This window comes from Vidua chalybeata, chromosome 2 (genome assembly GCF_026979565.1).
Source record: "Vidua chalybeata isolate OUT-0048 chromosome 2, bVidCha1 merged haplotype, whole genome shotgun sequence".
NCBI classification, from domain to species: domain Eukaryota; kingdom Metazoa; phylum Chordata; class Aves; order Passeriformes; family Viduidae; genus Vidua; species Vidua chalybeata.
The window spans coordinates 56,428,394-56,442,939 of record NC_071531.1 but is presented as its reverse complement, the minus strand read 5'-3'; the positions used below and the strand labels follow the sequence as shown (position 1 = coordinate 56,442,939).

The 14,546-nt window shown below is 34.5% G+C and overlaps 1 protein-coding gene across 6 annotated transcripts in view; it reads right to left on the bottom strand.

The window, feature by feature from the left end:
• The window catches only part of DIAPH3 (diaphanous related formin 3), a 202,227-nt gene that overhangs the window by 145,178 nt on the left and 42,503 nt on the right, over positions 1-14,546 (bottom strand). For all 6 annotated transcript variants that reach the window (XM_053935714.1, XM_053935717.1, XM_053935715.1 and 3 more), the window contains 7 exons: positions 14,156-14,274; positions 13,306-13,422; positions 11,984-12,102; positions 11,800-11,864; positions 10,783-10,887; positions 8,201-8,536; positions 7,087-7,201 (listed from right to left, as the gene is read on the bottom strand). In XM_053935714.1, coding sequence (XP_053791689.1) covers positions 7,087-7,201; positions 8,201-8,536; positions 10,783-10,887; positions 11,800-11,864; positions 11,984-12,102; positions 13,306-13,422; positions 14,156-14,274 — 976 coding nt within the window. The remainder of the gene's footprint in view (positions 1-7,086; positions 7,202-8,200; positions 8,537-10,782; positions 10,888-11,799; positions 11,865-11,983; positions 12,103-13,305; positions 13,423-14,155; positions 14,275-14,546) is intronic.

Below are 14,546 nucleotides of genomic sequence, written 5' to 3'. Positions count from 1 at the left end.
AATTAATTCAAGGGAGAATTCATCCTAAGAAATTGTCAAAGAAGGAGAATAAAGGGGAAAACATGCTACAATTTTAGCTTCAAAAAAAATCAAACTACAAAAAAAAAAGCTATTGTTAGGCTATTTTAACCACTGCTATGCTAATGTTTTTTTTCAGGTTTTCTGTTTTTTTGTTTGCCACACATTCATGAAATTATCTTGATATCAAAGTTGGTTTTAAAAGTTATTCACATCCCACTTCTTTCAATACATTTAACAGTCTGAACAATTGAATGTTTCTCCTATCCATGATAGGACATCAGAAAAAAATAAATTAAGTTGGATTAATTTTCCCTAAATTTGGTCTGTTTTGCTGTAACAGTAATCAGTAAGTGATCTCCCTGCTTTTAATTTGACACACAAGATTTTCTATTTTATCAGAGAGCAACTGGGTGGGCATCTGGCAGCCAGCCAAGCTCAATGCACCACAGAAGTATATTCACTCACTGATTCTTATACATCAACCTCTACATAACAAATTTGATTTGGCATAAATATTTTAAAAGGATAAGAGCAGAAATCATTCAATTTGCTACGAATATAAGCAACTAATATAGTTACTACCAAGCAATACTAAATACTAAATTCACTCTCTCCATGTGAAGATAATACACTCGAGTTGCAAGATACCACTGACATTTCAATGTGTTAGCTGCTGTTCCTTGCAAATGCTTGTAACTTACTCCTGCCTTCTTCAGAAAGAAACTGTTTTTCCTTATTTCATTTTATATGCACTAATCTTTTTGAATAATTGTGTTTTCAGGATAGTTAGGATGATACTGAAAAGCAGCTAAACAAATGCATAGCAAGCTTTAATTACTTCTACTTGTACAGTTACATTAAAAGGTAACTCAGGTTACTCAGTGCTGTATTATAGCAAAAGTTACTAAACTATATTGGTGGCAGTCTTACAGGTTTGTAATAATAATATTCTACAGAAAGTACAGTTTGGAGCTACCTCTGAGAAATCCTCTGGAGGAGGAGGAAAATACATGGTTAGTGGGCTCCACCTAATCTTTCAGATGGACAACAGCATGTTCTCTTGCTTATGCAAGGTAGGCTGTGGCGTGTTAAACACAACACTAAACTGATTTATATTGCTAATTTGATCTTCTCGGTAGCATTTACTCTCTTTTCTGATTTAAAATATTTGAGACTTAATTGGCACTATAGCACCTTAGGTCTTGATTTTTCTTACAGAGTATACAGGGGAGGAAAAAAAAATTATAAACTATATTGACCTTTTTAAGTCAAGTGCCAACAGAGATAGTACTCCCACAGAAGTGATTTATTTCTGAATAATCAAGTCTGGCAGGAGCTCTGGTGTGATGAGATCAGACACTGCCATTTCGAATAAGATTAGGATGAAAATCTGTCCTAGCTGATAAAAAAACTAGAGAGAGATCATGCAATCTTTCTCTCTCAAGTTTCCTAGATTAATTCCCTTTGATATCTACAAAAGAAAGAAGGGAACATTTCTAATTTTTTCATGCCATCTCCCATTAGCTGCAGTTATCTGCATATTGCTAAAAATAATGAAGAATTTACAAGTGATTTCTTGTAGGTTTGATGTGCAATTTCTAATCCTCATTTGGACTTTATCACTTTAAACATAAGAGTCTTTGGATCAAGCCAAATCAACTTATTGGTAGGATATTTATAAATACAGTGTATTAATTATAAAGCACATATTTCAAGAAACTACTAGCTTTCTTATATTTTGCATACATGAGATTTTCAACTTGTCATTTTGGACTGAAATGCTTCAAGATTTCTTTTTTGGTTAGAGGTTGCGTTCTTGTGTACTCTATACAACTTCCTAAGTCTTGGAATCACCTTGGCAAACCACTTCAATCACCCAAAGGATTAGTGTAAGGAATATGCAGTTGGTTCTCTCTTGTTATCCTGAACACATATCTCACATTATGCCTAACCACTGCAGTCTCACTACATTAATTACACTTACTCACAGACTTCAGCAACTTACTGCTATCATCTTCTCCACACCAGTACTCTTCAAAGTAACTCCACAAACCCGGTGTTTGCATATTAAAATTTACCTTATTTCAGTATTGTAAGTCTTAAACATAGTAGTTTGAAGCCACTCCAAGCAACCTGGCACTCCTATCAGTGATTTAAAAATCAAGAACTGCAATAAGAAAGGTTCATAGAAAAGATATAATGCCAGCTTTACCATGTCTTATAATCCATTCTCCCCACAGAAGAAAAAAGTTCCCTCCTAAAAATATAACCTTTCCTATTTCTTTTGGACCATTTATCCCTGAATTTTTCTAATGTTCTTTGAACCTACTGAACTTTTCAAGTTGTCTCCAAGTGGTCCCACCAATTCCTTAGCCAGCTTCATATACAAAAAACTAAATACACTTTTCAAAATTAGCTGAAGGCTAATTAGACTAATTAGCAAAGGCTTCCTTTGCAAGAAATTCAAGATTCACAATGAATATGTGAAGAACATCCTGTTTATATTTATCTAAATACATTTAATGAGTTTTCTCATTATCTTCACACTTTTACATTTTTAATGCTAACTTTTTTCTTGCAGTACTATCTTGAACTTCCCTATCAATACACATGCAATTTTTTTACCCCATAGCTTTAGCTGCTGGCAATTTTTCTGTATTACAATACAAAGTTTACTCAAATCCTGGATGTAGTTAAATCTCCCACTTTATTATCACAAAATATTCAGCTTCTCTAATCTTAACATTTTCTCATCATATACATGTTGTGATCCAAGAGCTAATAAATTATTATTAGAAGGAATTTCCATTCACAAGGTTTTGCACAGAAGGTTTCTTTTACCCCACAAGAGATTCATGATTCTAGAGCTCATGCTATCTTTTATGTCAGGTGTCACTCCCCTGCCTGTACATCTAATAATTCCAGCAAAGTTACCAGCATGTTAGCTTTACAGACCAGTGATTATTCTTCCATCAGGCTTCCAGTGCATCACAAAGCACCTGACATTCAATAATGAGCATTTATGTTTGTTCATCTTATCTCTTAGGATTAAATAATATAAAAGCACATGTAAGCTCCAGTTCTGCTATTCAGTATTTCACATATCAATTAACTTTAAGTCACACACTTAGTTAAATGTTTTCCAAAAATCATAGTAGGAGATTCCTTTGAAACCATTGTTGGAAAGGCATTACACAGAATTTCTTCATTTGTCTGAGATCATGAGGATAACCCTGGTGAGTAATTCTTAAACTCCTGATTTATTTCTCTTTCATGTCTCTTCTAACCATCCCTCATACCAATCCTTCTTTCTGCCATTAAAATGTATCAGATAACCAAAGATCACCCATGCAAACCATTCACATTCATCACCTTATTTTCAGAGCTTGTCAAATACTTTTCTTTCCCTCCAGAGAGAGAATAGTCATGGAGCTGTCAGAGGTACACAAAACCAACTCTACTCAGGTAACCAACTCACAACCAAAACCAACAGCCAAAATAAACCCACAACAAGGGTAACCATGATGACAGTTCAGGGACATTTCACAGGTGATAGGTTCACTATATCAGTCAGGGATATCACCACGACATGGACAGGAACAATGACCTAAAGCACAGGCTCACACACTAACACGCACGAAGCCCTCTTGCTCCGGCTTTTATGACAAAGGAGTTGGTGTGCCATTATGCCCTTGACTAAAGTCTAAATGAATGAAAAAAAAATCACTTTTCATCTTCAGTAAGTTGCTACCAGACTACCATCAACAACTGATGCTTTGATATTTCTCAGTGTTCATCTCAAGGTTTTACTGTTATAAAACACTTTGCTTTCACAAAATAATTCAACTTTTGAAAAGTGACAAAACCAGCTTTATAGCACGCGAAAGAAAATATCCTATATCATCCATAGTCTGTGTGAACTTTCCATAATCACCATCAGCAAGCAGCACAGTGAAAACATTTCCTCCAGTGAAGTACGAAGACTGCTGCCAGCAGCAAGTCAAAGAAGTGGTTATTTCCCTCTACCCCCCTTCTCAGGAAGATATTTCCCCACTCTCAGGGAGAACTATCTTGAGTATTTTGTATGGGTTTCTCCACCTCAAAAAAAGTATAGATACTTTGGAATGAGTACAGCAGAAAATCATCACTATAATTAGAGGGCTGAAACATAAAGATGCAAACAGAAAAGTTGAAAAAGTAGTCAGTCTTGAGAAGGATAATAAAGAACAAGGGAAAACTTACTGATGGCAAAAAAAAAAAAAAAATTACCTGACAGAAGGCTAGAAGTAAGAGGGAACCAGAATTCTTGGAGGTGCACAACAAGCAAGAGGAAATAGGCGCAAGTTTCAACAAAAGATATCTCAAAAGATTATCCAAAAAAATTCACCACAATGATAAACATGGGAACAGGCTGTCCATCCCCACATCTCCATCTTGAGAAATACCTCAAACTCAGCTGGAGAAAGTCCTGAGCAAGATGAACTTGACTAGTCCCTTTACAAAAAGCTGTTGGACTTTCAGATGACCTTCAGGGGTTTCTTCTGTGGTTTATGTCTCTGAAATATCCCTTGATATACTCAACAATGGTCTCCTACAGTCTGAAGCTAAGCCCTCTTTTACTTCTTTATTCTTGCAACAGTATTTCTTTCATAACTCCATAACATCTTCAGTTTTTCAATTGCTTCAATGCGCCTTCAGACTCAACATATTTTATAACTCCAGTACAAACATCTGCTGAATCTTCAAATCTATTATATACTGTTCTGTATTCTTTTTTCTAGTGAAAATTCCTCAGTGGATTATTTACATAGACATAAGACTTCCTTTTCTAGATCAATGCTGATACACTTCTGGCATATTAGCTGGCAAAATGCACAAACTGAATATTTGAGTACCTCAATTTGATTTTACTTAATGATAATAAAATTCACTTAAAGCATCATTGAACATTCTGGTCCCCACTTCCTCTACCAGATACCTCTTCTTATGCAAAGATTTTAATGAAAAGAGTGCATAAGCAGACCCTTCAGCAGAGTGGAAACTAGCTCATTATTTCCATGACATAATTTGGCTACAGAATAATTTTCAATTTCTCTTCTTTCTGGTTTAAGACACAAAGCTTTAGAAATAGTTAAGGACTGTTCCCAATTTGAGTGCAGTGAATAGCTTGCTGATTCTGCTTTAAAGAGCCTGGTGTTAAATCTTCTCAAGACTGTGAAGAAAACTGTATGTCTCTGATTTCTTTGGTACATTTTGTTATAATCAGTAAATTAAGTATAAGCTACAAAGAAGTATCCCCTCTCTCCATGGACATGAAAATAAAAGCAGTTGCTTTGCTGTTCTCTGTACTGGAATTCATGCTGTCAACGAGGGACCTTGAGAGCTGGTCCTGCCGACTAACACACTTAAGTTTTCATTTAAAGTTCTGTAAAAAACTCACTTGAACAAAGATTAAATTTAGTTCCATGTTGCCCTTTAAACATCTACTTGCTGTTCTAAATAAAATCTTTATTGTTGCCACTTCCTTTGAAAAATTAAGATGATGGCACACTTACATCACCCACGTGGGATGAGAGATTTCAAAACTTAAAACTAAAATGGATTAAGTAGTAAGCCTCACCTGTAAAAAAGAAATAAATTTGTCTCTAGAGACCACAGTCTTTAAATTGCTACACACACACATGTACATTTGGTATAAAAGCATACATCACTGACTTTCCAGCTGTAGATCCAGTAACTCTCTTCTATTGGGTTTTGTCAAAACAATGCATTCAGTCCATTCAGTTAAATATTGAGAGATGTTAATCTTGTTAACTCTAATGTTCTTGCTGTCTGTGGAGACTCACAATCCTCTTCTGAGGCATTAAAATGTTTGGCCTGAACATCATCTTGTCTCCCAAATTTTACTGTTTAATTACACACAAGAAACTATTTCCTCCAGTGGCTTTTAAAACTTCCAACCTATTAATTCAGTGAATATTCTTGGGAATTCTCCTAACATTATAAAGGCACCATAATTAGCTTCTAGACTTATTTTAATAGATTCAAGCAAACATGTCTATGGCGAGGTTTTCTTGCCTTTTTATCTTTGAATAACATTCTTAATATTATTAGATATCAGCAGCAACAAGCTATAATACTTAAATCAGTAGATACACTGCTAGGCATAAAAATCATGCTTTGACAAGAGTGGAATAAAGTTCTTGGTTATGGTAAAAAAATATTGGATAATACACATCAAAGCATACCCCCAAAAAAGGAGAATTTTGAGCATGCCATGTCATTCTATTAATAAAAATATAAAAATTGAATTTTTAAGACAAAGTAAAAATACAATAGCCCCTATTCAATTTGCAAAGAAATCACAACCCTTTGGCTGCTCTAAAATACTACATCTCTGATACCAAAAAAGGAGGGAGAAAAAAATGTGTCAGGAAGTAACAGGCATTTTATATATGGGACAAAATAACCTAAACTACTACTACTACTACTGTGACTTGCCACAGAAAGGAAAAAAGTTTTAAAACCAGGAATACTTTTAAATATTTTTTTGCTTCACAATGCCTTAACACCTAAAGAAGCTAAGCAAAAGGACATCTATGCTCCTACAGGTTTATCGGGAAGTAAAAAAAAAAAAATCACTGAAAGACTATCATCCATCATGGATCCAACACACATCAACTATTATATCAATTCTGAGGGTAAACACATCACCTTCTGGGCTCCAGATTAGATTTCAGTAATTGATGAAGGTGCTCTGATAAAATTTTATAAATATTTTTTTTAATGCGATAAATAAAATCTGTATTATCCAGAAGAATTTTTTAGCGTTTTTTTCTGTGAGGTTTTCCTACAGGTCACATAATTTTTGTCATGCTTACATAAAATAGTTCAATATTACTGCTTTAAGCAGTCTAGGATTTTCAGACATTTTTCTTCATACATCCCACTTAGAAACAAGAACATGAATGTTATATTCTGAGGGTTTTTCCATATATTTATTTAAGTCTCAAGAATGTTAAAGGTATCTCCAAAAGCTGAAAATTAAATCCATCAGCTACTTACCTCTTTTTTGACAACAAAACGTAAGTTCCAATTTGCAAAGCATGTCAGCATTCTCATACTTGTGTTCTTCTGCCTTAACCCAAAAACAGGATTCTGTCATCTCCTGAGGCCTGATCTACAAGCAAGAGGCAAAACAAAATTTTATTAATTATTTTGATACTATGCAGAAACTGTGATCTGTAAAGTCTAAAGCACATTAAATATTTAAGAGCTCTGTAAAACGTGAACTTTTAGTACATAACTCATCTTTACAGTTGTTAATATATTTCTCATTAAAAATAATAATACTTAAAATAAGTGGGTTTGGAAAAACATTATTCTAACAATGCAGACAACACATTCTGTTATCCAAGATCTAAAGGGAGCAAATTAGCTTTGGTCTAAATTTAAAACTTGGGCAAACTTCAAATAATCTCTGAACACAGTTGGTTTAACTAGATACTACATACCTTACTTTCAGAATGTAGCTTGGATTACTTTATTAATTGTGAAAATCTCTTTACTGACTTATTTTTGGTCTAAATAATTATAGTTTCCAAATTCAGTAGACTGGTATACTTAATCTTGTCAAAATGGAGAAGGATAAAAAAAACCAAAACCAAAACCAAACAAACTCCAAATTCACTTTGTATTTTATCAGCCATTAAATTTATGTAAGTACATTTATGTAAGTACACTGAAGTACTACAGACAAATGGAGAGATCTGCACTCCTCCTTTCCAGTCCAGGCTAGATAGATTCAAGACACTTCTTTGGAAACTGTATAGCTATCAGTATAGTTCAGTGACTGATCCAACATAAGGAGTCTGCTGAAAAATGAGGCATAATAGGACTCAGGAAGCATAAGAAGCATCCTGCTATCAAGGTTATTTTATTCTAGACCAGAACTGACTTTTTCAGACATCTCATAAAGTCAACAGATACTTGCCCAGATGATTCATGGGTTAATGAAACACAGTTTTCAAAAAGAAATGAAAAGCTAAAGACAGAAAGTATTCATATCTTACATAATTTTAACTAATGTATAAATTGCTTATCTAGTCTTCTGACTATCTATTTTCCCCAAGTTCAATGTCAGATTTTATATCAAGTATTTGTCATTAATCAACACTACCTTAGACCAGTTGAGTCTTTTCATGGTAACCTCAGGTTTGAATTCTTTTTTAGGCTTCATTCCAAATGGCAAAATACAGGAAGGCGGGGACCATTGTATTCCAGACAGGCCTGGTAGAGGCGGTGGTGGAGGAGCACCACCAAAACCCAGAGGAGCTCCCAAGTTATTCAGAAGTGGTGGAGGAGAAGGGGGAGGCGGTGGTGGTGGAATTGCTCCATTAGAAGGCAGTGGTGGAGGAGGAGGGGGTGGAAACTGATGTGGTCCTGTACCTTCCAGTGGAACAACAGATGCATCTCCATGAGTTGATGGCAGAAAACCAGGTGGCACAGAGCCATACTGATAAGGAAAATATTCTTATTCAGTTTCACAGTTTTACCAACAAAATGCTGCAAAAATCATAGTTTATAGATTAAATCCAGAAAGCCAGTTGAAAGTCAATGCCATTTGTCTTGTATAGAACAGTCAAATAAGGATGATAACGAGCCCAATGTACTTTTGATTTCATGATTGGAAGTGTCAATATTTGAAGTGGACATTCAGACCTGGGGGGTGCACGCCAAAAATGACAAACTGAAATAGGGTTTCCCACTTTTTGTATTTCACTGACCATGAGCTACAAAGGGTATGATAGATATCCTGAGATCTTGTCTAGACTACCATGGTTAACTCAAATAAAAAAAAAAAAGTAACATCCTAGTCTCTGTTGTTTTCTTGCTACAGATGACAGAGAAACATTCCAAGTACGTAACAGTAAAATCTGAAGAGATAAATAATTCTATTGAAAAACAGGTATCTTCCAATGTAGGAGCATTCTCATTCTACAGAACTGAAAACATGAAGCAATAATGAAAAAATATCCTTCCAAAAAATTATGCTTCCTTACATACTAGCTTCTTATTCCATATAGAAATTACACCTATAATGTATCAAAATAGGATTAGGACTTCAGCAAGTCGAATAAAGTTACTACTACTATTTGAAGAACTTGTATCATAGGCCTGCAAACATAAATGAGAAAGTATCTGACAAAAGCAACTAAAGAATAAATAAAAACTATCTATCTACTGGTGACAGCACTAATTACCTCTTCAACTAAGAGCTGAAACTGATTATTTTAGAAAATTAAAGGAAATACAATATGCAAAAGATATAAAATTTCTAAAAGGAAATAGCTGAATATCAATAAATACAAAGGCGTGCACAACAGCATGATAATGTTTTGAATTTCTGAGCATAAGCATTGTTTACACTGACAAATAGACACTGAACAGTTTGGCTCCAGAAATGAAAGAAATACATCAACACATACCAGTTGCAAGAAGAGAGTAAAGGAATGAGACCAGAAAAAAAAGTAGTATTAGAGGTAGATGTCAACATGCTAAGTAGCAACTGATGCCATATGGAAGCCAAAGTTTAAAAGTACTAAGTTGCAGTAATCAATTACCTGACATTTACAAAACTTTTCATGTATCCTATTAACAACAGTGGTATAATTCATGGTATGAAAATTAGTGAGCAGAATCATATGTTATGCTCTCTGTCTGCATGTAAAAAAAGTTATATTTCATGCAGTGAATAACAGAAAAAGTAAAAAAGGGAGGAAACCAATTTCACTTACAAAAAGTATTTAAGTATGACTTCAAGATACACACAGAAAAGTACTTTCTTAATGAATGATGTGCCACTCTTACTATATTTTGTTTTTTAGAGTATAACAATTTATTGCTTTTGTTAAATGTTTGACTTTGACATTAACAATTAATTTTGACCAGAAACATGAATTAGAATGACATTTCTAAATAGACCAAAAGCAAAGCAAAATTAATTTTCCTCACTAAGAAAATTAAAGAAGCCAATAAATATTTTTTTTAAATCCTCAGAAGTATTAAAATAAACCCCTATAAAGCATGTATTTCTGATGCTTTCTTCTTTAGCCATTTTTAGACTGTTCTTCTTATTCCCACAAATAAGACACAGGAAAAATCACTTGGTCACACAGTATCCTTACATAGATTTAAGAGTTGAAGTAGTTACAAGTAACTCGAGTATTACTCTCAAAAATCTGCACTGTTCCTCTCCATCACATTTTCAAATATCTATTTATGCTTGAAAATTGAAAAATTATCGGGAAATGTTCTTATCCAGCAACAGGTTATTTCTTTCACTGCTGGATATCTATGGTAAGGCCTCAGTATAACAAACTGCATAATAAGTAATTTCCTGTGCAGGGATAAAAATCACAATTATGAATGCTAATCTAAACGCATAAGACTTATTACCCTATGTGGTTAATTACTTAGGAAATCTATGACTCTGAAAGCAAAACCCAAATGAAATCTAAGAAACTAGTTTAATTAACTGAGCTCAGGCATAAAAGGATCATCTGGGAATTCACAGCAAATTAATGTCACATTACAATTATTTATATAAAACAGAAATAAAGGAAACTAACATTCAATAATAATCAATAACAAAGATTCTTTGAAAAAACTCTCAACCGTACTATCAGAATCTGAAGAAGATGCAAAAGCAAGTCCCTTTCAAAACCATTATTTCATACGTTCATTTATACTGTCTTTTACCTGTGATTTAAAAGCTTGTAATTCTGTTTCAAGTTCATTGATTCTTTCCTCTTTTTTTTGCAGCAGGGCCTGGGTCTCCTGATGAACTACAAAATCTTTTTCAAACTAAGAAAAGAGAAAAAAAAAAAGAAAATTGTTGGTACCAGTCAGTTCTGCATAGTTTCTTTAAATTCCAACTTTTCCTTTTGTGGTTGTTAAAACTCACATGATAACAATACCAAGGACACATGTCTGCTATTCCAACTTCCATGTGTCTGCTGAGTGGAAGAATCATCTGAACCACCACTACAAGTATTTACTATATAAATGGCATAAAGACTTAATGTATATTAAGTTAGTATTACAGAGAGTAGCTTAAAAGCCATGGAAGTACAGTAATACAGTCTGTAAATATGAAGCAGTCTGTTTTTATTCTCCCACTGTTTACTTTGTTAGGGAAACTGATAACTGTTGAAATAAAATATTCAGTTGGTTTTTGGAAGAGTTGTACATGAAAACTTAAATAGTAGAAAGATTCTCAGTTAAGGTTAACTACTTTACACCACTTGGCTTCCTAGCCTACAAGGAACATCAAAATTGCCACTTTAACACAAAACTAATAGTAAGTTGAAGTTAAGAACTAAGCTGACGCCGTTGAGCAGGACGGGAACAAAGAACTCCAGATCAGAAGGCTAAGAAAATGAACTCCCTCCTTTATTTCAAATGTACCGCTCTATATATAGAGAACATCGAGAAGACTAATTTCATTGGTCTTAAGAGTAAAAACATCCCACATCACTGGTGGGCAGTGAATGACGCACAGTGGTAGGACATATCTATAAATAATATGAATAACAAGATAGATTAGAGAATTACATTCTTTCCCAACTGCTTCCCAGGCTCTTGCCTGGTTAGAAAACTTTCTCTCTGACTGAGCTGAGAATATCCACACTAAGCCATGGTTCGGTTATGCCATTCATTAATCTACTACGTAATCCCATGTCCATCTTATGATCTCATGATGTAAAAATTACTTACTTTTCTGGAAAGTTCAGAAGCCCTCTCTTCACATTCTTCTAATCTTGCTTTATCTACACAAACATCTTGAAAAAAAACAACAAGTACAGTTACACATACACAGGGAATACAAGATTCTTAATCAACTATTCAGTTTCATAGTAGGAAGTATGATGCTGTAATCATTTCCAAACATAGTACTTACCTAGTAAGTGGCTGAAATTTATATCTAATCTCTTACGATACGTGAAATCTGGGTCTGTTCCACTTCGATGTAACACTATCTGTGACACACACTCTTCAATTAATTTGAAATACTGTGGACTAAAGACAGAGATGAGCTATTTTACAGATATTTATTAATGAATCTATACTTAAAATCTTGTCTATGAACCAAGTAAAGTCAAAAGCTTTGGGCTGATTTGTTTCCATAGAAAGGTAAAAGTTTCAAAGGAAAATTACGTTTGGTAGTTCATTACACAAAAATAGTTTACAAACAGCCTGAAAAAATAGTGGCCCTGAAGATAAACAATTCTTGTATTATAAAATCTACATCTCCCTCCCTATGGAAATATGGGAAGGAAAGACCACCTCCTGCTTCCTCTCAGTAAAGAAAATGTTCTTTCTTCAGCTTGATTCCACTAGTTTTGTGACTTTTGTAAGTACAAGTGCATTGCAGCCCTGCTTCAGTACAAGGAATGAGAAACACCTTGTTCTAAAATGCCAGGGGGTATAACAGCTGGGTCACTTGCCCAGAACATGCAAGCTGTGAATTCAAACCTTTTCAGGTGGAAGAGGTCTAGCACAGATGTACCTATAGCAGGCAAGCACCCTTAACCTTTAAGCATACATCTGTGCTAGACCTTGCCTGAAATGCAAGGTTATGCAGAACATGGTGCAGAAAACAGATGGCTCCTGTTCAGTTTATACCTTGTTCTTCCAGTGTTTCCTCAAAGACAACACAAGAGTTTTGGAAGGAAAGTATTTGTCAGCTTGAAACACCAAAGTTTTATTAACTGTTTCCCCATAATTTATCTGATGAATTTTCCAGGAGACACAAACATGTCTACACTGACCTACAATGTATACTGAAAATACTCAATTACAACTCAAAAGTTGCTCTAAATTAGGCATCTGTTCAGATTTCTGTATAAAGTGCATTTCTTTGCATACTTGATTTTGTCTTTTGACTCAAATACACCACAAAATTATAATGCTACTACCGTGATTTATAACTGATTAAGACATCTCTCCTGATCACTTATACTTGCAATCAGTAAGGCCCAGCTCTTAACAAAAATAGTTTTCGATGTTTATAAAATAAACTTATACACTAAGCAGAAGAGACAAAAACATATAGATGGCATTATCGATTCCAAGTTGATTCTTTTAAACACGAGTTCACAAATTACAATCCACATGGAAAGACTAAAACCTATCATTGAATTTATGGAACAAATATTCTATTAATGACTGAATAATAAAAAAAGAATCCATAATTAACATTTAACACAGCATTAAACATACCGGATAAAATAATCATTTCTAATCAGCAAAAGATGTTGGAGAATAGAAAGAAAATATCCTTCAGCACTAGTGTCCTTAACTGTATTCCACACCATGTTGTAAACATCATTTACTTCAGTGAAAGTGTTAAGGAGAATAATAACAAAGAATAAAAAAAAAATCATTCAAATGTTTACTGATAATTTCTTTAAACAGAAATTATAGCAGAAACATATCCATTATATGCTTTATTTTATTCATATTTGTCCTGCTGATATCATGGAATCATTTATGTTGGAACAGACCTCTAAGAAGATGATCAAGTCCAACTATTAGCCAAGTACTACCAAGTCCATCATTCAGCCATGCCACTACATGCCTCATCTAGAAATCTTTTTAAGTATCTCCAGGGATGGGGACTCCACCACTTCCCTGGGCAGCCTATTCCAGTGCTTGACAACCCTTTCTCTGAGAAATTTTTCCTATTATCCAATCTAAACCTCATACAGCACACCTTGAGACCCTTTCCTCTCATTCAGTCACTTGTTATTTGGGAGAAGTGACGGATCCCCACCTCAGCATAACCTCCTTTCAGGTAGTCATTGAGAGCTACAAGCCCCCCCGAGCATCCTTCTCCAGAATAACCCCAGCTCTCTCAGCTGCTCCTCATAGGACCTGTGCTCCAGACCCTTCTCTGGACACGCTCCAGCCCCTCCATGTCCTTCTTGTGAGTGAGTGGCCCAAAACTGAGCACAGAATTCAAGGTGCAGCCACACCAGTGCCCAGTACAGGGCAATGACCAGTGTCCTGCTCCTGCTGGCCACACTATTTCTGACACAAGCAAAGATCATAGCAGCTCTCAAAAGGATATTCTAGTTCAGATCTAATATCTTCTAAACGATGAGAGAATTCAATCATGTCTTCTTCTTTATGCTCATTGAACACTTTCAGCTGAATATCTAGTGCTTCATTCTTTATACATTGTAGTTGCTGCAAAGAAGAAACAGCACAAAGGCTTGCAAAATTAGCATTTCCATATGTAAATAAATGTATCTTTTTAAGAAATTCCATAAGTCTATATTAGTTAAAAGTTTAAAATTACAAGAACACATAAGTTAAATATTAAAAAAGTAAACGTAACTTCAGGCTAGTTTAAAATTTTTGCACAACAGTGCATCACATGTTCTTAAGCAAAGTCATAAAATGCTGAGGAATCAGAATAAAATCAAAATAAAGCTCAGAGAGCACATTTCACCTTTTCA